Source organism: Pelodiscus sinensis, chromosome 1 (genome assembly GCF_049634645.1).
Source record: "Pelodiscus sinensis isolate JC-2024 chromosome 1, ASM4963464v1, whole genome shotgun sequence".
Classification (NCBI taxonomy): domain Eukaryota; kingdom Metazoa; phylum Chordata; order Testudines; family Trionychidae; genus Pelodiscus; species Pelodiscus sinensis.
Window position 1 is genome coordinate 53547040 of NC_134711.1, and position 24129 is coordinate 53571168.

General features: G+C 39.0%; 1 protein-coding gene across 5 annotated transcripts in view; it reads right to left on the minus strand.

Annotated features, from left to right (window-relative positions):
• Positions 1 to 8747: 8747 nt before the first annotated feature.
• PRICKLE1 (prickle planar cell polarity protein 1) overlaps positions 8748 to 24129 on the minus strand; it is a 103239-nt gene continuing 87857 nt past the window's right edge. For all 5 annotated transcript variants that reach the window (XM_075930214.1, XM_075930219.1, XM_075930223.1 and 2 more), the window contains exons 2-8: positions 19670 to 19847; positions 16158 to 16271; positions 15198 to 15335; positions 14549 to 14752; positions 13269 to 13455; positions 12106 to 12969; positions 8748 to 11094 (exon numbers count right to left, since the gene is read on the minus strand). In XM_075930214.1, the coding sequence (XP_075786329.1) occupies positions 10241 to 11094; positions 12106 to 12969; positions 13269 to 13455; positions 14549 to 14752; positions 15198 to 15335; positions 16158 to 16271; positions 19670 to 19801 (2493 nt within the window). In that variant the 5' untranslated portion in view covers positions 19802 to 19847 and the 3' untranslated portion in view covers positions 8748 to 10240. The remainder of the gene's footprint in view (positions 11095 to 12105; positions 12970 to 13268; positions 13456 to 14548; positions 14753 to 15197; positions 15336 to 16157; positions 16272 to 19669; positions 19848 to 24129) is intronic.

The window sequence follows — 24129 nt, forward strand, 5'->3', positions numbered from 1 at the left end:
ATATTCACAAAAACAACAGTAGTCATCCGGTGGCATCTCATTTGGGCATAAGATTTCATGGGCAAAAACCACTTTTTCAGGTGGGCAGCAAATCATTTTGTTTGCTTTGACCATTCTCAGGCAGTGTCACCCACTCCGCCATAGTTCCCGGTTTGTCATTCCTGGCCAATAGGCATCCCTTAATTGGCAGGCAAGTGATGTTTTGCATACCTTACTAAGGGTATGTCTAAACTACATGGCTCCGTCGATGGAGCCATGTAGATTAGGCTGATTGGCAGAGGGAAATGAAGCCACGATTTAAATAATCGCAGCTTCATTTAAATTAAATGGCCGCCATGCTCTGCCGACCAGCTGATGATCAGCTCTTTGTCGGCAGATCGGGGCAGTCTGGACACGCTGCTGTCGACAAGGAAGCCTTTGTCGACCAGCGCAGGTAAACCTCGTTTCACGAGGCATACCTGCACTGGTTGACAAAGGCTTCCTTGTCGACAGCAGCGCGTCCAAACTGCTCAATCTGACGACAAACAGCTGATCATCAGCTGGTCGGCAGAGCACGGCAGCCATTTAAATTTAAATGAAGCTGCGATTATTTAAATCGTGGCTTCATTTCCCTCTGCCAATCAGCCTAATCTACATGGCTCCATCGACGGAGCCATGTAGTTTAGACACACCCTAAGGGTGTATTAGTAGGAAATATGCATGCCCAAGAAAGCCAATGCATCATGGCTATTTAAATTAGGGATGTAAAATCCCATTTAAAATGTTAACCAGTTAAACTATATATTTAATCAGTTAATTGGCTCAATGCAGTAGGCCTAGCCAGGCTGGAGCAGCCCCACAGCGTGGTGCGTTGAGGTGGGCCCTGCCCAGCTCAAGCCAATCCCTGCCCACAGGGCGCTTCTCCAACCCAGATGGACCCACTGCACCATGGACATGGGGATGCTCCTACAGCCCCTGCCCATGGCACAATGCCAACTTAACTGGTTAAACCATATGTTAACACTTTAAAATGGGATTTTACATTCCTGATTATAATTGCTATGATTCATTTGGTTTTCTTGGGCATACCTATTTCCTAATAATCCACCCTTAAGGGGGCATGCAAAACATCGCTTCCCTGTCAGTTAAGGGATGCTTCATAAGGTACCTGAGGGTTAGTGTAATAAGCCCCTTTTCAGACTCCCCCCTCTTGCACTGTCGGCCCTCCACTTCACACAGTGCTTTGAAGAGGAGGATGAGTATCCTTTTTCATCCTCTCCTGATAGTGGGAATGTTTCACCTATTTAGCCTTTGTGGGTACTTCTTATGTCCTGTAAGTATTTGGGAATCAAGTCAGACACAGGAGGTAAATATAGGCATTTTTGTTCAAAAGTCCTTAAGTAGTACCACTGAGGGCACGTCCAGACGTCTTTTCGCTTTTGAAAGAAGATATGCAAATTTTGCACGAATTTGCATATCTTCTTCCGATCGCTTTTTCGAAAAGTTCTTTCGAAAAAGAAAGTAGTCTAGACATGGTTCTTTCAAGGGGAAAAAAAACCCTTTTTCAAAAGAACCGTTCTTCCTAAAAAAAGAGGGGTATTTTTTGTCGAAAGAACCGCATCTAGACTACTTTCTTTTTCAAAAGAATGTCTTTTGAAAAAGCGATCAGAAGATATGTACATTTGCACCAAATGTGCATATCTTCTTTCAAAAGGGAAAGCAAGTCAAGATGTGTGTCCTGAGCCCTGCCCCCTACTAATTTTATCCATATAGACAAACTGCTTGGCCTCTGGGAACATATGATCACATCCTTAATCAAAAACATTCCTTAGCTTTGGTTTGCAGGGTTAGATCATCTTCAGCCCAGGATGCACAAGTGTTCACAGCAATCTATGCATATATTTTGGAATGTATCTGTCTTCGAGTCCATTTGTTCAAGAACTCCTCCTAAGCAACAAGAGCTAGGGCCACCAATTTGGTATACAGCTGCTTCTTCTCCTAACTTAGAGCAAGGTCAGGGTTGATTGTGCCAAGATAACTAGGAGCCTGGGAAAAGGGCTGTTTTCCATAACATGCAAGGGAGGGGCTGCTGTTTGGAGGGATGTGACATGAGAGTGTTCACTGGGGCAGGAAGCCCGCAGAGGAGAGCTTCCTGCAGAATATCCACTAGAGCAGCTGTACCATCAAAGTAGGGGACAGCAGGACTGGGGCTCTGCCATCTTGCCTGCCAGCACACTGGTAAGTAGCCCTCCCCCCCCCCCAAAAAAAACCCTTTTCCTTCCCCCCTTGGCCACAGCACTGGAGGGAAGCCTGGGAGGAGGAAAAAAGGTCCCTGGCACCAGGGAGTAGAATAAAGGCCCATCCCAGATGGGATCCTCCACCCTTACTCCCTCCTCACCCTCCAACCCTCACTTTTGCACCTCCCCTGCCCCCAGCCCACATCCCCAATACCTTGCTCCCCACACACACCACCACCAGCCCCCTGCCCAAAAAGACCAAGGGCAATACTGGATAAGTTTAGTCTGTTAGCTTATACATATTAATGAACCAGGCTCTTCTCCACATCAGTCTGTGGGTGAACATATATGTCAGCAGCAAGTTTCTGAAACTATTTGAGCGTATTTGACATTCTTCTTCACAGAATGAGGCTTTGGCTCCTCCTTAGGAATTGTCATTTGATAAGTAATTTTAAAACTTGGTCCACTGAATGGCAGAAACATTGGGGAGCCTGTTCAGACTGCTCAAGAAAAAGAATGCAGGTTACTGGACATTTTGCATCCATTATTACCGTACCTATAAATGAAAGTTTGTTAGTCAACCCTGGTTGTATGGTAAGCGCCAACGTCTATACTACCTACGATCAAGGAAGTTGAAAACAAGCATCAAATCCTTTCAGCAAGCTAAATTTTTTACACACATCTTTCTCCAAGGTACTTAGAAGCAATAGTAGCTCACAAGAGAAGTTGAAACATTAGTTCTTTAGTACTACACCAGAGGAGGATCCTAAAAAAACTTGACTTTAAAAAAGTCAGCTAGCATTCAATTCTGCATAACATGGTAAAAGGGCCTATATATTTGCTATGATTATTGTATTCGGAACAAAGTTGGAGAGTATCTTGATAAAAATTTAAATTCCTCTGAAATCTGACAAAAGTTCATCTGTGAATGATCAGTTAATAGCTAAGACAGTCCTTCAAGATTCCATTGATGCTACTGAAACTGCAATGAAATTGATTGGGGACAAGTACTGTGCAACGTGAAAGAGGGTTCTGGTCTTCTGGAGGTTCAAATTATGTTGGAAGATCTCCCCTTCCAGGGAATCATCTGGTTCAGTTCTAAAACTGAGTCATTGCTTACACTGAAAGGCACTCCAACATTACTGTCATTAGGCATCTACAGTTCTAATGCAAAGAGAGAGACTAAGTAGGTGAGATCTTTTATTGGACCAGTTGTTGTTGATTTAAGAGAGAAGGTTTGGAAGTTGGTCCAGTAAAAGATTTTGCCCACCTTATTTCTTTCATATCCTGGGAACAACATAGCTATAGTAACATTGCAAAGTACAAAAAGAAGCATACTCAACTGAAACAACAAATCACTACTCCCTTTAATAAACCTTAGCAGAAAACAATGGATGTTTTTTAAAGAACAATGTATTCATGGAAGACCTTCATTGGCATCATCTTCAAATGCTGCTGTTTATACAGAGGAGCCTTAACAAATATTAGAGGGTCTTTTCCCTATCTTAGGGTGCATCTACACCGTACCCTAAACCTGAAATAAGATTTCAAATCTATTTTGAAACTTTGGCGCATCTACACAGCACCAAATTTTTGAAACAATGTGCTATATGGAGACATTCCTTAACCTTCATGGAACGAGGGTTACCGGGATGCCGAAATAAGGCACCCATTATTTCAAAAAATATTTTGAAATACCAGGCATCTTGTGTAGATGCGTGGTAGCTATTTCAGGATACAGTGCAGTGTAGATGTACCCTTAGTCCTTTTGGAGGAGTCACTTGCATTATTTCCAGCAAGCGTGAAGTAGTGTCACCAGCAGCAAATAGTACTGTAACTAATTCAGAAAGGTTATTCTGTTCAGTTCCAAGGTATTCCCACCTTCCATTTCAGGAACCCACTTATAAGATTCCTTCACACAAGATGTTGAGTGTCTATTATTTTTTGGTACTATGCAGGGTGTTCCCATTGCCAGTATATTGTAGTCCCCAAAACATTGGGTGGCAAGAGTTAATTTCAGTTGGCTTGGCCAGTTAAAATTTCAAATAGTAACCCTGGCCTCCATGCTTCCTTCTCTAGAGCCTCTAGGCTAGTTTGCAGCTCTCAATCTACCAAACACATATTTCCATTGATCAGTATCAGCTATTTGCCTCTGTAGTGGGCAATGCACATTACCAGAACCGAGAACTACCTTTTGGATTGTTGTTGGCTTCAAGTACTTTCACAAAATGTTTTGCTGTAATAGTGGGATATCTCAGAAAGAAATGTGTTGTTTACCCATGTATTGATAATTGGTTGAAAAGAGGACAGTCTCCCAAGCAGGTGCTAAGTAGTATCCATACATCTATTTGTAAGACTATAACTGAGTGAAATATGAAAAAAAAAATTAAACCAGCAAAAAAGGATATCATTTATTTGGCTCTAACTGATCCGATGATAACTCAAGGATATCTTCTGCAGATGAGTTTTGACAATATTTTAATCAATCGACTGCAAAACAATCCATGTACTACAGCAAAGATCTCTGATTTTAGGTCACATAGTTCATGTAATCTGGTGACCTGTTCAAAAGACTGGATCGTCATTATTTCAGGGGTGCTTCTCAGAACAGATATAGAGATAACCATACTTCCCTGGTGAAGAGATCCACATCAGATCTGCAAGAGAGTTCTTTTCTTCCCAGCACTTCCCACAAAGTCAGCAGTGCCCAATGCTTCATTTTTGGGGTGGGGAGCCCATCATAGCAACCTTATAGTATATGTAATCTCTGATTTTTATTTAAATCAGTCCATTCACCTTCTTTTCCCAAAAACCTCATTTGAACAAGTGGCTGCCTTACATATTTTAGAAAGTTTAGATGTTCTTCCAGCTCTGTGATTTAGTTATTAGTTATCTACAGGAAAACCATCCAGGCAGTCCCTTAAGCTATTTATTTCAGTTGCCAAGATCCCAGGGTCAAGCAGTCCAGACTCAAAGAATCTCTAATTGGGTATCATGTTCTATTTTGAGGTGGCCAATTTAGAATTCCTAGCCCAATGATCTTGTGCAGGAAAGCAATAATTCCATGAAATTAGTGTACCTAGCACAACATAACATTAACTGCAGTTCATCTTCCAATCATAAATAACTTGTTGGAAAACCACCTCAGTAGGCATTTGTCTCAGAATCTCAAATAGTCCTTAAAGGATTTGGTGAGCCAGTTCATTTTCTATCAGTAAGTTTCTTGCTTCAGATTTGTTTGCAACCCAACAGAACAAGAAATGAAAAGTATTTTGTTTCGTGGGAGCACAAAGACTGTGTTTGTTCTCAGAGATGCTGTACTAATGTGCTGGATTCAGGGTCTGTTGCATGCTTGTCCTCCCATTCCTTTGATCTCTACCAGTGTAGACCTGGCATAGGATACTTAATTCCAGGCTAGGAGTTATGGATGTGGATCTCAAGTAGAGCCAGACACTTCTCTATAGTCCACGTAGGTGCGTAATTCATAGAGGAGTGGTTTAGGATACACCTCTGACTAGCTTAGATGTGTTTTTTGTGGAATGCATCTTTTTTTCTCGTTTTGCTTTATGGATGCTGTTGTTGTTCTGGCTCCTGAAAGTTAGGTGCTGCAGTGTTACGTTTTTTTGTCGATCTTTTGAGACCTTGTCTCCATCTTAATACTTGTCCAAATTGAGTGACTGACCTCAGTATACACAGTATTTAGTAGAATGTACTCCCAAAATCTCCACAAATTAAACTCGAGCTTTACTGAAAAATAGAGGGAGTTTAGGCAAACTTCAACAACAAACTCAAAAGCTGGCTCCCCACATGCACCAGCTCCTAGGAGGCCAACTGGCCCCTCTCCCCTGCATATAACTGCAGAAATTTAGCCTTCATATCTATTGGTAACAAGTTTCACATGTAAGCTATGTGTTAAGTTTGTTTTAAACCTGCTACCTATTAACTTAATTGGCTGACCCCTTGTTCTTATTTTGGGTGGGAGTATATAATTCCTTATTCACTTTCTCTACCCTCATGATTTTTATAAAACACCATCATATTCCCCTACATTAGTTTCTTTTCCAAGATGAACAGTCCATCTGTCTTGTCTGACTGAAGCAGTTCCATATTTCAAGGCATTTTTCTTGCACTTCTCTGTACCTTTTCCAGTTTGAGACAGGGTGACCAGAACTCGAGGCAGTATTCAAAGTGTGGGCATAGCATGAATTTATATACTGACTTTATGGTATTTTCTGTTTTAATTATCTATCCCTTTCCTAATGATTCCTAACATTCCATGACAGGGTTAAAAAAAAAGAGCTAGATAAACGTATGGAGGATAGGCCCATCAATGGCCATTCGACAGAATGGGCAGGAATGGTGTCCCTAGCCTCTGTTTGACAGAAGCTGGGAATGGGCAACGGGATGGATCACTTTCAATCACTTAATTATCTGTTCCGTTCATTCTCTCTGGGGCATCTGGCATTGGCCACTGTCAGAAGATGGGATACTGGACCAAAGGTAGGGATGTAAAATCTCATTTAATTAGTTAACTTGGTAAGCATTTAGTTAAACGTTAACTTAACTGCTTAATCGGGGGCAGGTAGGTGCTGGAGCACCCCTGCCTGCAGGGTGTTTTCAGAGAACTATCCATCATGACCCAAGATCTTTCTTGAATAGTAACAGCTAATTTAGACCCCATCACTTTAATTGAGATTGTTTAATAATCTGCCTTTTGTACTTAACATTACATTTCATCTACCATTTTGTCATGTAGTGACCCAGTTAAGTTACATCTCAGTGTAACTTTTTGCATTTAGCTTTGGATTTAACTGTCATGAATAATATTCAGCAGCATAGTTCATTTCAGACCCTTGCTACTTAACCATGTTCCACTGTGAAAACTGACCGTTTATTCCTACTATTGAGAGGACCTTCCTTCAATATTGTGGGACTGTATCAAAAGCTTTTGAAAGTACAAGTCCACTGGATAACCCCTGCACACTTTCCTTGACATTCTCAGAGAATTCTAATTGACACTTGATTTCCCTTTACAAAAACTCTTCACTGTAGTTTCAACAAATTTGCTTAATACTGAAATTGAGGCCAAACCCATTCTTATAGCTTATACTCTTAATACTGAAACATGGAAATGCTCTTCACAAGAGATTCTATAGTATACTGAGTCATTTAAGATTTTTACTGTATTTGGAAAAATATAGTGCCACTTCCCCACTAGCATGGCCTACTGTCATTCTTATGTATTTTGTACTTCTGTTAGTGCCTGCTTGTTTCAGTCTGCAAAACATATATACCAAAAATGTTCACTCTGTTTGGCTAAAGTAGCAATGCATTTGTTTGCAGTGTGGTAGTCTTGGGGTTTATCTACATTGCTACTTACTGTACTGCAATTTTTTCACTCAGGGCACGTAAAAAAGCCCACCACGCACCCAAGTGCAGCAAGTTACAGTGCTGTAAAGCACCAGTGTGAACAGGTTCTCCTCATGGAGGTGGTTTTCCTAAGAGCACTGGAAGAGCTCTCAGCACTGGTGCCTGACCACATTGCTGCATTAAAGCGCTGCCGCTGCTGCGCGTTACACTTAGGCTACATCTACACTGGCAATTTCTTAAAACTTGCCGGGTGTCTACACAGCATGCGCATTGCTACGCAAGTAAATTTACAGTTTAGCGTCAGAAAACAGGGCTTCTTCAGGAAGAGTTATTTCTCTCCCCATGAGGAATAAGCCCTCTTGCGCAAGAGGCCAGTGTAGACAGGCAACATGAATTTCTTGCAAAAGAAACCCCTCTGGCTAAAATGGCCATAAGCACTTTTTTGCACAAGAGTGTCCACACTGCCATAGATGCTCTTGCACAAAAGCACATGCCAGTGTAGATGTGCTCTTGTGGAAAACTTTTTGCGCAAGAACTCTTCCGCAAAACAGTTCCTGCGCAAGAAGCTGCCAGTGTAGACGTAGCCCTAGAGTACATCTAAACTACACTTAGGGCACTATCAAAAAATGAGTACAGGATCTTTCGAAATGGGGCTTTCTGCTGAAAATTCCCCGTCTAAACTGCCAGGATTTTTAGAAAAGCCCCGTTTTGGGAAAAAAGCCACAGCTGCTGTTATGCAAATGAAACACGGGATATTTAAATCCCAGCTTCATTTTCACTTTCGTACGTCTAATTTACATCCCTCTGCCAACAGAGGATGTAGTTTAGATGTACCCTTAGATACAGACAAAGCTTAGATTAATGCAATACAAATGGTTGCCTAGATGACCACCCTACTGAACTCCTAATTGTCAAGTCATTTACTTAACTGTTTTGAAAATCAGCATTCTTCCATAGACTCAGAAGAAGTATAAAACTGGTTCTAGTTTTCAACATGTCACATTTTTAGGGATATTGTGTAAGGAACACCTGCCCTATTTTATTCTTTAATTCTTTATTCTATAATTACCTTTGGTCAGGTGATAAAACTCAGTGTAACTTTTTTTCCAGCATTAACCCATGTAACAACAAAAAAAACCTTCTGCCTGTGGTTAAAGCATGTAGCATTGTAAGAGGTATATATGTTTATTATAACTAAATCAAAATTGCTCTTTATATACACACACTAGCTGAAGGGCAGAAATTGAGACTTCCTACTTACAGTACATTTAAAATTCACTGGTGGAAAGAAGCATCTTTTAAACATTTTGTGCCACTCCTGTTCCATCCACAATTCCAACATTAACTGTTCTCTTACATAGGGCAATAACAAAGATTATAAAAAAATCCACAGACGTTGCATATTTGTTATACTAATATATTCCAGGCTTGTGTGGTTTTTTTACATTTATACAGTTTACATTTTGCTTGACCCATAAATAAAAACTTGTAAGATTAAAAGGGTCCTAGTTTTAGAGAGCATTTACACAGCCCTGCCATGCATACAGAGCATTTAATATCTAGAAGAGAAAATTAAGCTTTGGCTCAAAGTAATACAATTTTGAAAGTTTCTAAATGTAAACCCCTTGACTAAAATACAAACAATCATTCCATCCATAATGCTGCTGTTAAACACCTAACAAATCTAGTTTTGTGTTATAACAAACTTCTTGGAATTCAGGGATATAAAAATAATCAGTTTTAAATCTTAACTGTACAATATGTACACTCATATTTTCACTGTTAAATTATGAATACATTTTAGTCTATGGAATACTACATTATAAATATCACTGTTTTCAATTTATAATTGTCACTAATATGTTTAAAATCTGGATTAATGAGTTCCAATAGATACAAATATGGAGCTTAATCCTTTGAACCCTTTGGCAAGTATTCTTTACATAGTTACATGCAAGTAGCATGTAACCTATTTTTAATCAATGAAAGGGCTTCCAGAATTAGGATACTCTTTTTCAGATGATTTTTTTTTAAAGAAAACCATACTTTGTATTAAAGTGTCAGTTATAGCTGTGTGTATGCCCTCCAGTGAAATGCCAGTCAAGTTCTCAACCAGCTGAACCTTGATTACCAAATACATTGAAAGGGTGCATAGAATTCTTAATCTTCTAGTCTAGACCATTTACTGCTTCTGTACAATATGAAGATGGCTGCAGATAAAGGCAAGCCAGGCTGTAATTGTTCTAGTAAAAATGGGAAGTTGCAGGGAAGGAACACACCACAGAACCCTTCCTTTGTAAAAACAAGGATATTGAAGCCATCTGAATATGTGAAGCAACAGTAAAGCTTTTTTTTTTTTTAATATATAATTCAGTTTGCTATTATTGCATCCTCTCTGGTGTGTAAACAGGGATAAATGTCCAGCACAATGTTAATGTCTACACCAAGTCTGTATGATAGACTGTAAACTGCAATGTTTTGATAACCACAGCGTATATTATGAAAACCTGGTAATATCTGATTTTTTCCTAATAATCACATTTCTTTTTGAATGTTAATTTTATAACATAAAACACCAGTAGGGTTGTCATTTACAGATTGTAGCTGCAAAGATTTACATGAAAGTGTCTTCCCACCTGCTAAGATTTAATGGGTTATGAAATTATGCAATTTTTGCCTTTGTGTCCTTTTTTCTTCTTTGATTTGGTTGTCCTTTGCTCAAACTGAGAACTGGCCAGTGCGGTGCTTGGACTGGATAGGTCATCTGTGTAGTATGGATATCTCAGTGATCGTGGCTGTGGAATTGGCTGTCCAAGAAAATATCCTTCCTCTTCAGAATCAGAGGACGATGAAGTTGAACACCAAGAGTCTTCTTCCTCACCATACAGTCCAAAAAATTTATCAACTGCCTGGTTCCGCAGTACATAATCTGATGTAGCATGGGCATACTGTCCATAAAGTTCTGTATTTTGAATGTATGCTTGAACCTCATGAGGGCTTCTATTTTGGATAAATTTGTCATAATCCTGAGGCGAGTAAAAGTGAGGTCTCTCTTTTGGAGAACATCTTTCCGTAGTTAAATGCAGTGTATTGTCTGAACGAGACTTCCTACTTCTCCTGCGACGATGCTGCTGCTGCCGATTCCCACGTTCTTCAAAATGAAAAACACGCCTACGAGTTCTTTCACTCATTGGAGGCTGGCGAATTTCAACACTGTCATAATCTCCATTGTCAATAACATCATCTGAAAACTTTACTTGTTGTGGTCTAGACTGGGATTTAGATCTTCTAAGTACGGGCATGTGCACTGGCTTTTCTTCTGGCAACACCTTTTCTTGACACAATTCTGAACTTAAACTCTTTAAAGACTCTGTGCTCCTGTGAAGCATTGAAGAATTTAGAGTTCCCATATTGCTCATTTTCTCACAGTCCTCTGCCTCAAGCTCCTGGAAAGTTTGCAAAGAATAAAAAGATGGCCTTGATTTGCTTTCTCCATCCACTGAGGCCCCTAAAGAGGGGAGAAAAAAAGTTAGCTAATCTGAGATTGTAATGAAGCATATTGACTCAAAATATTAAAGTTCTAATAAAGGTTTATGGAGTAAACAAGGCTTATCACTAATTCTTATGTTCTTATCCCATTGGTTTTTTTTGAGGTATAAAGATAGCATGAAAAATTATTTTTTTTATTTATATTAGTTCAGGTCTCAACTATGATTAATAGAAAACAAGTGACATTAGGGTATCAAGAGTGAACAGAAAGTTTAATCAGTCTGTTTGAAACACCTATTGAACTTCAGTGCCTTGTGTGTGTGTGTGTGTGTGTGTGTGTGTGTGTGTGTGTGTGTGTCTCTCTCACACACACACACACACACACACACACACACACACACACACAGTGTCTCTTTAAAGCTTTAGCATGCCACACAACCTGTTAAGGGGCGATAAACATTTCTATTTCCAAGAATTCCTCCAGCAAAGTCAGGGACTACCAAATGTGACAATCTGGATATTTCCAAGGTAAAACAACATGTGTGATTGCTGGGCAGAATGGAGGTTTTTTTTTTTTTTTAAGGCCACTTCCACTCAAACAGTCTTAATACTTATAAAACAAATCATGAAATAAATCCAATTTAAAATATTATTTGCAATTAACCTTTAATACCATCACTATACTGAAAAGTGTTTTATATTTCTTTAGTGTATCAATATTTGTTAAATATTGTTACAAAATTATCTGAATTTGTATATTATGTATATTACTAAGTACAGAGAGCAAATAGTAAAAGTTGATGATAGTTCTAACACCTTGAGTGATGTGAGTTTCTGTGCTCCTCTTGTAAATAAAGAAAAAAATAACATGGCCAGATTCTGCCCTCAGATGACATGGCATTCTTTCATGTGGAAGATGTGTACCTCCAGGGAGAATTTGGCCCTTACCTATCTTTTAACTGAAGTCTTCACTTACATTTAAAAAAAAAATCTTTCTAGAAAAACTTAGCTTTTCTCTACAATCAATTACCTGTGATGTTAGACAAAGCCAAAGAATCCATTGAATCTCGAACACTTTGCTCATTTTGTTTTAGGTCAGACAGACATTCCAAGGAACCTTCATACCATTGTGTTTGGTCATGTTTGTATCCTGGAGCCACATGTTCCATGTCTAACTCTTGGATTTTTCTGCTGCTGGCAGGGCCTGGATGGCTGCCATATGCAGAATCACCTAACCCGTCTTGTGATTGGGCCCAATACATATCTGCCTGATATTTTTTACTTGCCAGGCTTTGATTATTTTTTTTCAAATCTGACTTGCTTTTAACAATATTATCAGAAATCCAGTGTTCGTTTGATGTAACATCTACTTCAGTAGGCTGCTGGAAGAGGCCTTTATCACCAAATTTTAGGAGGAGTTGAGTCATGTAGTCTTCATGCTCAGCCCATTCTTCAGGGTCTTCAGGCATTTCCTGCTCTGCTCTTCCTTTCCAAAAATCTTCATTCCCAAAATTTGCTTCTTGCCTTGGAAGACTTAAGTCATCCATCTTGCGAGAAAGAGTATCGTCAGCATTGCTAGAAAGACCAGGGAATTTGTAATTCAGTGCTGGTGATAGCAGGAGAGACTGTCTGCACTGGTCAGCTGATCGGCTGCTTTTTCCCATACGAATACTTCTTCTGGAGTCTCTTGATCGTGCAGACTGAAACGCAGAATCAGAGGAGTCCGAGGCATGAACATCTTCTCCCAAACTACACGTTTTTGAACAATAAATCTGCCCTTGCTTGGGAAGAAAAGGACAACCCAGCAGGGAGGCTTTGCACTGAGCACAAGAAAAGCAAGTCTCCGTAGCATGCCAGTGCTGTCCATCATAGGTCATCTGAGCATGGTCAACACCTAGTAATAAGGCAAAGAGAAGCTGTTTACTTTATGACTAAAAGAAGTTACACACAAACTGAAACTTTTTTTGATTGTGAATTACCAGGGCTTGCCGAACCGCAGTGAGCCCTGCTAGCCAGCCGTGCTGTCCGGCGATCTGTGCATGCGCAGATCGCCCAAACCCAGCTCTTCCAGGTTGTAATCTACTCGCCACGGGTGAGTAGATTACATAGTCTGTCGAGCCCTGTTAATTACCATGTTTGTTCAATAAAATACAACCCTTGGAAAAATTTAATACTTAAGAAGGATATATTTACCTATGTGTTCCCCACAGGTCTCACAGTACTCAGCATAAAGAGATTCAAAACACCCACAGCAGAATGGACGTCCATCCTTCATAATGTATCTCTGTCCACCAAGGATAATTTCACACTCAAGGCAACAAAAATGTTTCATATGCCAATGGCGACCCTCCGCTTCTGTGCACTCATCAGCAAAGATAATCTTAAAAAATAAAAATATTTTTTTAGGCAGGCATTAATAAGGCTGCTTGGACTCATGACAATTTCATGTGAAAAAAGAACTTATTTCTTTGGTAGTTAACAGACCACCAGTGTCATTTATAATGACATAATTCAGAATTTCTGTGAATCTGAAGTATTTAATACTTAAAAATACAAGATCATCTGTAGCAACATAGTTAAGGCAAAAGGCTGTCACATTTGCTAAGTAAAATTGATAAGCATTTTTTAAAAGTAGGCCGGTTGTCCTAAAAGTAACTAAAATTAGAGCATAAGTCAGCTATTTCCAATTATCTGAGGTGTGACTGATAAAGTTAGCAATAACCATTTTTCTGGAATGTGTACGTGTTTTCCTTTTATCTCAGTCTTATAGCAGTTAATTTAACAAGGTATGTTTTGGAGACTGAAGGGATTGTTCACATTTACATCTGTAATACTGAAAGACTTACATAGCATTGCCTTGGATTCCTTTAGGGCAAGGGGCTGGCAGGGATCCCTTCTGGCCCTTCCCATGGGTGGCCAACACCAACACCAACTCTGGCCAATCTTTTAGCGCTACGAATGCTCACAATGGTTACTCTGCAGTATAGCTCTCCCTTGCCCCCTCTGCCTCCAGTGAATATCATCTCTCTTCTCTCTCTGCCCCCTCCCTTTCCATGTTCTGGAAAACAGTCCCATATTCAGTACTTCCCATTTTCTTGGCACAACCAAATCCTGAACTTGCTTTAAGTTGGAGAAGAGAAAGCTGCATACCAAATTTGTTGGTCCTAGCTCTTATCGTTTAGAAGGAGTTCTTGAACAAAAACTCTCAGACAGAGACAGATGCACATTTCTAAAAAGTAGGTTTTGCCCACGAAAGCTCATGATACCATCTACGTGTTTTGTTAGTCTTTAAGGTGCTACTAAACTATTCATTGTTTAAGTTTTTCTTAAATATATAGGTAGGTTTAGGATACAGTCTTTGTTATCTTAGGGTACATATATTCAAGTCTGTTTAATTGAGCAAGTTGATGTGACATTTTATCCATTAACGGTGGGTTCTGTGAAAGAGCTGATGGTAAAAAACTGTTGTTTACCTCATCACATGCTGAGCAGCGGGGTTTAAGAAGTTCAGCATGGTGTCTACCACAGTGAATTTTTCCATCTTGATAAAAGTAGATTAAGTCAACGAGAAGCTCATTACATGTAGAGCACACAAAACATGATGGATGCCAGCACACTCCAGGTCCAGCTCTTGAAGCAAATACTGCAACTTCACCACCATTTACTTTTGTCCCACACTAGAAATAACCAACAGAAGTTAATATACTTCCTCTACAGGAATACCAGCCTTTGTTTTTATTTTAGTTAAACCAAAACATTAAGCCCAAAACAGTGTAAAAATAGTTCTTCCATTGTATATAGCAATTCTAATGATCTTGAATTGTACACAATTCTCATGCAGAACTTTTACTCATGCACTCACTTAGTGTGTTTATATTTGACAATGTTACCTACTCTTAAAAATTTGTATATACACAGACACAATAAGTACAAATGTGAAAATTAAATATAACTTTAAAAAAAATAAACCATCATCTTCTACAGGGAATTTATAAACGTCCTGTAGTTTACATCTCTTTATTAGCCTTCCTGAGTACAGACACACAAGAGCCTATATGTAGCATCAACAAATATGTAAGATCTATGCAACAGCTAGCTTTATTTCTATTGCCACAAGGTTACCTGTTCACAAATTGCATGCATTACTGCTCTTGAGAGTAGTTTAATAGTTCCTCTTCCCAATGCCTCCTTCTTACGCTGAACACTAAACATTTGTAGTTCCTTCTTCTCTTCTTCACTTAAAGATTGACAATATCTTACCTTCAAGAAAAAAGAGAGAGTACATGCTTTAGACACCAACCTTACTGGTTATTTACTTCTCAGTAGTAACTAAAAATATATATTTTTATAACAATCAACATTCCTGTGCAATTCCTTCCTAAGATTTCCCACATGTTTTATTTCCTACAATATATATATTAATTTCTCCACATTATAACACCAGATATGTGAAAAGACATTATGTGAATTCTTTGTTAAAATATAGCAAATCAACAGTATACGAAACTATTGCTACCTAAAAATAGAACTGCTGCCAAATGTAATTTATAAAGAATCTGTCTGGATGGAGCATTTTAAAATTTACAGACCACAATGAAACAATGTGTATTCCAGTGTACACAAGAACTTAAGTATTGACTTCTTTCTACAGAAATGTTTGTTACTTCCACTTCTGCCCTATAATACAAAGTCATGCCAAAGCTTCAAACCTTTAACTGCAACAAAGCATCCTTTCTATATGCTACAATGAAATCTCAAGAATGTGTAGGTTCCTTGTAATTTGGTGGGTGGTTGCAAACACTATAAAACTAACTTGTGTTAAGTTTATTGCATTGACTGCCCACCTTCTTAACAAGAGAAAACAATGTCCTCCTAGACAGCTCTTATCTGAACATAACTGAAATGGACAGCTAAGCAATGGATTTGACAATGTCCAACACAGTGTATGTCATCTTTATGGATTAGAGGCCATTTGCATGTGACATTTTAGACTTGCATTTCCAGAGGAAGATAATTTCTGCTATTTAAAAAAAGAAACATATAGTTCACAGATACATGGCCACAATTAAATTCCATTGTTACCTCATTATCATGGGGTGGCAACTGGTATAGAAGCTGTTTAATTCTATGTTTTTCTCCAGGGCTGTTAATGTAAGGGACCTTCTCCTCCGGCAAACAGGCGAAGTACAGCTGAATCTGAATAGGAGTTAAGAATTAAAACTAGAAGGGTACATGTGACCCAAACATTGTAAATGTCCTTCAACTGGTATCTTATCTGAAGTCACATTTACAAAGGAACTAAGATATGCTACATTAGATCTGTGACAACATTTGCATTCCTCTAGGTAATATGAGGACCAGATGAGCAAATGCAGCAGAACTGGATTGTCTTTGCCACAACTAGCATCCAGCTGCTGAATTGCTTTTCTGGAATGCAATTTGCAGTGACAATTATGGGTATCATAAATTATGCACATTTAATGCTATCATTATTTCCACCCCTTTTAAGGTTGATCAGCAAGCCTGTTGAAGTTCCAAATTTCCCTTTGCAATTTAACACAGTGTATGAAGCTGTAATGAAAACAATCACTACAGGAACAACTTTAATTTGCTCTGTGCATCTTACACATTGCTGAGACAAAAACTGTTTTGTAATCTCCTGTTAACCAGGTTCTTCACAGGCATCAGCTTTCAATGCTACCATGTGAGCTTTTGGTAAGAAGCTAAAATCATCTTTCTTTTGGGAGGAAGGGGTTGGATCCAGCCATATTTTACCAGATACAAGTTCACTTTGAAATTTTCATAAGGTTTTTATGCTCGACAAGGAAAGCAAAACACATTATGCTGACTTGAGTCTTCTCAGAGTAGTCTTTATTTCATTTTATCAGTTCAGGTTGAACCTCCCTGGTCTGGAACCTTCGGGACCTGACTGGTCCTGGATAAGAGATGTTGCTGGACCAGGGGAGATCATTTCTGGACCCACTGCCAGCACCCAGCCCGGCCTGCTGGCCTCCCAGCAGGCTCCTCACCTGCTACTGGCTCTGCTACCCTGCTGACCAGCCATCGCTGCCCTGCCTCTGGGACCAGCCGAGCGTGTCGTGCTGGGGCTCGGGGACCCACGGCGCAGCCACACTGGGGCTCCGGGACGTGCCAGGCAGCTGCACAGCATGGATCCCTGCCCCACTGAGCTACTGCAGCTCTCAGCCCCCCTGGGCAGCCACACACATGTCTCCCAACCCTGAAGGGCAGACCTGCTGCCATGCACTGATGGCGGGCTAACTGCGGGAAGCCCACTGCCCTGCCGGCCCCGCAGGGATCCTTGCCATTAGCCCTCCACCAGGACTCTGGTCCTGAAACATCCAACTCAGACCATGGATGTTGCCGGACCAGAGAATCCTGGTTAAGAGAGTTTCAACCTGTAGAAACTTATGACAGGAAAACTGTAATGAATGCTATGACAAAGCCCAATAGCAAAACATATATTTTGTGGAAAACAAATACACACTATTTTTTCTGTTCTGTTTCCAACTCATCATAAGACCTCAGGCTATAAATAAGAAGTGATTGTTCCTGTCATTACCTGCTATCTGTATTTAAATACTGTTTTGGTCAACCATTTATTAGGTGTTTTAGTGAATCACTCTAAGGGTCAATTCTGTCTCAAAACATCAGTGAGTTTCAACAGAGTTTACTTTAAGTCCATTTACCAACAGACTTTATTGTCAAGGAACAAATAGAACATGGAGTAAGTAGGAACTTTCTAGGGTTAGTTTGCGCTCTGGCCATTTCTCACATAGCACTAATAAAAAATGCCACTGATATTTAAGTCTTGAATACCTGGAATGACTAATTTCTGCTGCATTTCCCTTAAGAGTTTCAAGTAGGTCAGTGGTTCTTAACTGCCACTTTGCCAGGCACGAATCACTAGCTGCCAGGCATGCCCGTGAGTCTGGGGTATACCCCAGGCGAATGGCAGGCGGTTGCCAGAGCTGAAGCCAGCTGCTGTGTGGCAGCTCACGGGGCTGGGGTGTACTCCAGCACTGGCCCCCTGAGCCACCACACAGCAGCTGAAGCTATTCATGGCAGCTCTGGGGGTCAGGGCTGTAAACTTCAAAAAAATGTGCAAAAAGATGCAGCAGCAGAAGTCCCATTAAATAAAGTGTGAGTACAGTGTTTAATTTATGCTATTATTAATCAAGTCAATTATCAATATTCCACTGTATATTTTCAGTCATGCAAATGAGCATTCTTATACAGCTCTTTGTTGACCACTTGTTCTGAATTTTGATGTAGTTTGGCTGTGGTTTGCAGACCCCTGCTGAATGGGATGGTGCCAAAATTTCAGGTAGGTTAACAGCTTTTAGGCTGCTTTTGCATACTGGAACAAAAGGCCTAGCTCATGACATTTGCATGATTACATTTCAAATAAATAAATGTAAAGTGCTGCATAGTCCTGTCTTTTATTTCAAATAAAGTTTACATAGGTGTTAATGGCTTAAATTAAGAAAGGAAAAGATTAACAGAATTTTTTGTGTTGTAGATATCTGCAAACTCTGATCTTAATGATTTTATGCAAATGAATTTGTATAGTGAATATGCAAATAAAATGTTACTGGTCCAGAAAATCCCTAAAAAAGATTGGGAACCACTCAAGTATGTGTTAGCTAGTTGCTCCCCCTTGGTCTGATTTCTCTGGTGTATTTAGATTATGATTAAAGCCTTCATGGTGGTGCATCACATATGGATCTTGCTGGCTTGTTCTTAATTTAATCATGAAGAGAAAATTTCTAGAAAACAAAAAAGTAGATCTTTTGCTCCTGCATACATCAGAAGACCACTGAACTAGAAATGCTCATACCTTTCTGTCACACACTGATTTGTAGTCATACTACCCACTTATACAGGAGTAAAAGAATTGATTGCTAATGCTGGTCAAACATCTTATGAATCATCTATACCAGATCCTGCAGTATTGTTGCTGGATCTTATTTTAAACTAACCATATTAGAATTTTATTTAAGAACTTATTTTTGAACATTTGATCAATATTGCAGCTTTCCCCTTTAGCAATTAGTGTCATTGTCCTATTTTCATTATTTTCTTATACTTAGAAACATTTTCAGTTGTAGGCAGTTTAGTTGAGGAAAAACCACTGTCCAAAACAAAAATGTGCACAGTCCTAATCTCTTTTCCTCTCCATCCGTACGAGTAACTCCAGAATTAAGTGGCAATATATACAGTTGTGTAATTTTAAATCACTGCCAGAAATAGTTTCACTGAAATATATCATATTTAAAGAAACATCCCATTTCATACATAAGGGAAGTGTTTACTTATTTAGAAAAATACAGGCTATTTCAATTTAAAAATCTTCCACTAGAGACTTATTTTTAATATAGGTTCTCCAATAACCGAAGTGTTTTAATTTCTCCATTAAGATAGTCACCATAAAAAAAAAATCTGCTAAAGCTCACCTAACTTATGTATTAAGTAGCTATACAACGCTTTCATCAGTGGCAACACACAATATTTGGTAAGACATGAAATTACAGATATTTTTATTAATTAAAAAAAATAAGAGTCTTGATCCCTACCTGTTCTGGTCTAAGACCTGGTGGAACCCAGGTATATTCTTCCAAGGCACAGCCAGAGTCGTCATCAGATGTTGAGCTTCGTTGACACCCAAAGGTAAGATTGTTAACTTTTGGCTCCATCTCCAAAGGCATAGTGTAGTGTGAAGTGTCAGCTACTCAGTTGCAGTTCATCAAGAAGCTGTTCCCAAAGATGACATTACAGAAGAGTTAGCAAAACAGGAAAAGCCTTATAGAAGTGATCTTGAGAGTGGAAGTAGAAGGGCATCAACCAAGTTTAATATTTTGAAATACTGTTGTGGTAAAAATGAGTAGTCCTGTACTCTAAAATAAATCATTAAGGGAAGAGTTGTCTACTGATTATATGCTTAGCATGCTGATCTTCAGCAACATTAATTACGTCTTGGCAAGCCAATTATCCTAACCATCTGAGATTGAAAAGGCATTTCCTCCAACAGGATAGCATTGCACTCGTAAGCTACATTTACAAAATTTCAGGCAACTCTCTTATCATTGGCCTAAATACTGCTGCAACTCCTCTGATGCTAGACTAGTGGTACACAACCATTTTTCAACCCAAGACCCCCATATTTTATTGCACTCGTGTCGCAACCCCCAAGGTAATTTGAGTGGCGCGGTGCTTAGATGTGGGCCTGGCCGTTGGCAGCCCTGCAGCACAGCACTTAGATCCAGCTGGCCAGGGGCTGGGCCTAGCCATTGGCAGCCCTATGGTGCAGCGCTTACATCCGAGCGGCCAGGGTTTATGCCCACCCCCAGGAAGACATCTGCAACCCACTTGGGAGTTGCGCACCACTGTGCTAGACCACTTACAGAAAATTTTACCAGCATGGTACATAATCCCTCTCAAAACAAGTCTAAACATCACAGCAGTATAATGCTTGTGGCTGGACACATTACCAGTCCCATCACTGCCAGTGTCTATGAAGTTATATCAGTGCTAGGGCAGTAATGGAAGGACTTAAAATTTTTCCTCATAGACAATGCCTGAGGAACTGTATTTGACTCTTCTTCCTTGCTGTTGCTATAATCCTTCAAGCATCCAACAAAAATGGCAGTAGACACCATGTATTTTTAAAGACACACATTTATCATTAACACCAGGATGAGTTGAGCTACTCCATGCCTTCCTTCCCTCACAAAAAAGATGAAACAAAAAACAGGATTATTTTGCTGTTGCTATAATACTAAGATTCCAAAACACAAATAATGAAGTTTTACACATGCCTTGAGAATGTATCCATTAATTTTAGCCCACTGATAGTTAGAATAACAAAGTTATATAAACTCTGGAAAAAATGTTTCTTAGAGATGCCAGACTATTACTGCAGTGCACAGCAGCACAGTAATAAAATTGCTTACATTATAACTCATTATTCTAAGTACAACAGTAGAACTCCTACCCAAGCCACTGTAAAAACTGCTTTATTGCACAAACTATGTCAGATGTTAAATAAATCTAAAATTTGATGGCAGTTTTTGCTGAAGTGGTAAATTTAGTAAACCCAAATAAATTAAAACTCAAATTGTTATATCGGTGCATATTATAAAGAAGGGTAAGTCTTAACATGAAGGAAAACCTCAACAATTTCTACTGAGTGAGAGTGAAGGAAAGTAGCCCTTCCCTTGAAAAACTAAATTTTAAAAAGGGCAAGGTTGCTATCCAATATGTTGGTTTTGGTAAAGATAAGGAAGTAGTATCACAAACCATGCATGCCCCTATATCTATAAATTACCATTTAAACCTCTATTCAATGGAAGGTTGGAAGCATTCCAGATACCAAAAACATCGTAAGTTAAACCATATTGGATTTATTTTAAGTGTTTTTGAACTTTAAGTATTTGAAAACTAAAAATACAATCAGTATTTAAACTCTCATTTACTCTCATAGGCTGGCTGTGTCTAGACTGGCCAGTTTTTCCGGAAAATCAGCTGCTTTTCCGGAAAAACTTGCCAGCTGTCTACACTGGCTGCTTGAATTTCCGCAAAAGCACTGACGATCTCATGTAAGATTGTCAGTGTTCTTGCGGAAATACTATGCTGTTCCCGCTCGGGCAAAAGTCCTCTTGCACAAAACTTTTGTGCAAAAGGGCCAGTGTAGATAGCTCAGCTTTGTTTTTCGCAAAAAAGCCCCGATCGCAAAAATAGCGATCGGGGCTTTTTTACGGAAAAGCGCGTCTAGATTGGCACGGACGCTTTTCCGCAAAAAGTGCTTTTGCGGAAAAGCATTCGTGCCAATCTAGATGCTCTGTTCTGAAAATGCTTTTAACGGAAAACTTTCCCATTAAAAGCATTTCCGAAAAATCATGCCAGTCTAGACGTAGCCATAGAGTATTACCTTCTCAACCTTTCTAAGAGTCTGTAAATCAGTTTGAAAATTAAAACTGCAGTATTGGAGACAAAGTGTTTTTCGGTTGCACTCATTCTTCAAAGTAACAGGCTTCAACAAAGTGGTTACATATGATAACAGTGGCATATGTAGAGTCATTGAAAAATAGATTTATTTGTTGGAAGAAGGGATTCTACATGACATCTACACAATAAAATGAGTTTGTTTTTAAGAGCTACAAGCACTACCTCACTAATGAAAGTTCACAATCTACAAAGAAAAATCTTTCACTAGTGGCTTCAGTTGTTAGCCATATAACTGGATTAAAGAAAAGTGTGTTAGATATACACAGTGAAACTGAGGTCTATTGTTATCTAGACTCACTAACAATATAAAGAGTTCTTGGAAAGAGTGAAAACTCCAAGTCCCTACCTCTAATTATAAATCCATTGTGTTGCATAAAATATTAAAAACACACATCCTACAGAAAGGATATTACAGAACTGTTGAATTCAAGTGTGAAACTAATCCTTATGTTAGGATTTCCAGCTCACTGAGTAAGTTCTATGGTCACCTCTGACCAGATAGAAGAGGTCATGATTTGTGAGCCCAGTAAGACACACATTTCCTTTCCCATCCCCTGCTGTTCAACTCTATGCTGCAGGGCAAATTGTTTAACAACTTTTTTGTTAAACTGCTTGTTAACAAGGCTATAGGGAATACAAGATGCATATCACATTCATCCATTCACAATACACTGCAACTGCAGCCCAAAGGGTTAAGATTAGGGGTTAAATAAGCAGGTGAATGGGATTGCCATTCTACCTCATATGATAATTCACCAGAAAGAGGAGCAAGAAAGTCGTAATAGTAATACAACCAAAAACCAAGTACTGTATCAGGACTATTCAGTGTGTTTCCAATAATGCCATAAGCATTAGTAGAAAAAAGCCCCCTTTACTGCTGCAACTAATTTGTTGTTTTCAGCTTTCCTGTTAAACATATCTGATGTTTTGCTAAATTTCAAAAATTAAGTTATCAGATTTGGCATCCTGAACAAAGAAATTTGGACCAGTTCCAAATATTGCAACTTAGGTGTTAGGCATTATCACGAAGACTCAGACGCAACTGCTTCAGAGCTTTAACTTATTACATTTACAGAATATCTAGTGGACTGTCAAATACTGCTACAGCATATTCAGGGCTAACTATATATTAAATTGACTTTAAGAGTAAATCAAGCTGATGTGTTTTCTACATTTTCTAAATAATGCCTACTCCAGTATGTATACTCCAGCCACCCTCAGTCAAAATAAATATTTTTTTTTGCTGCAAACCTAGCATTAATTTCGTCTGTGATTTCAGACTTTTATTTTCATGAATAATGTCTTCTGATATCGCAATGGCAGACTACTTAAATTTAACAAAAGGAGGAAATTGTGACAAAGCATTGTCTTTGCCAGAATGTCTGATTTGGTCTATTTTATTTGGCTCCATCTTCAGATATAAATACAAACTGCATGCTGTGAGAGAACTACCAATAGTTTAGGAAGCACTGTCTAGTGAAATCTTTATTTTCCATAATGGGGTACACAGATTTAAAGAGAGCGAGAAAAAGAAACCTAGCCTTTTACAGTCTCCTACTGATTTTTTTTATTTCTATTTTAAACAACGACTGTAGGAAACAGCAGCCAGACTTCACTCCAATGTACACATATACTCAGGTTTCACCCCGTCACCTGTTGGCTCCTGAACAACACTCTTCTTTGTTAAAGCTTACAGCACTCATTTGAAACAACTTTCCAGAGAAAATACTTCAAGAAAGTGTTCGAAGTTGCAAAGCTAGAGTTGTAAAAACAAAATTCCACACATAACTCAGTTTATTCTGACACAGATTAATGAGGAAAATTTAAATATACATACATGCATTTTAAAAGGTAATTTTATCTGTCAAGTATTCTATTGGCCTTAAGTATTCTGAAGAACTGATATTGAAGGTTCCTTCTCATTGTAATAGTTTAATTTGACAAAGGGAGTTAATAATTATTTAAACCTAAAACAAAAGTGTGTACATACATTACATAGCAACAAGCAGGCAAAACCCCTCTCAATACT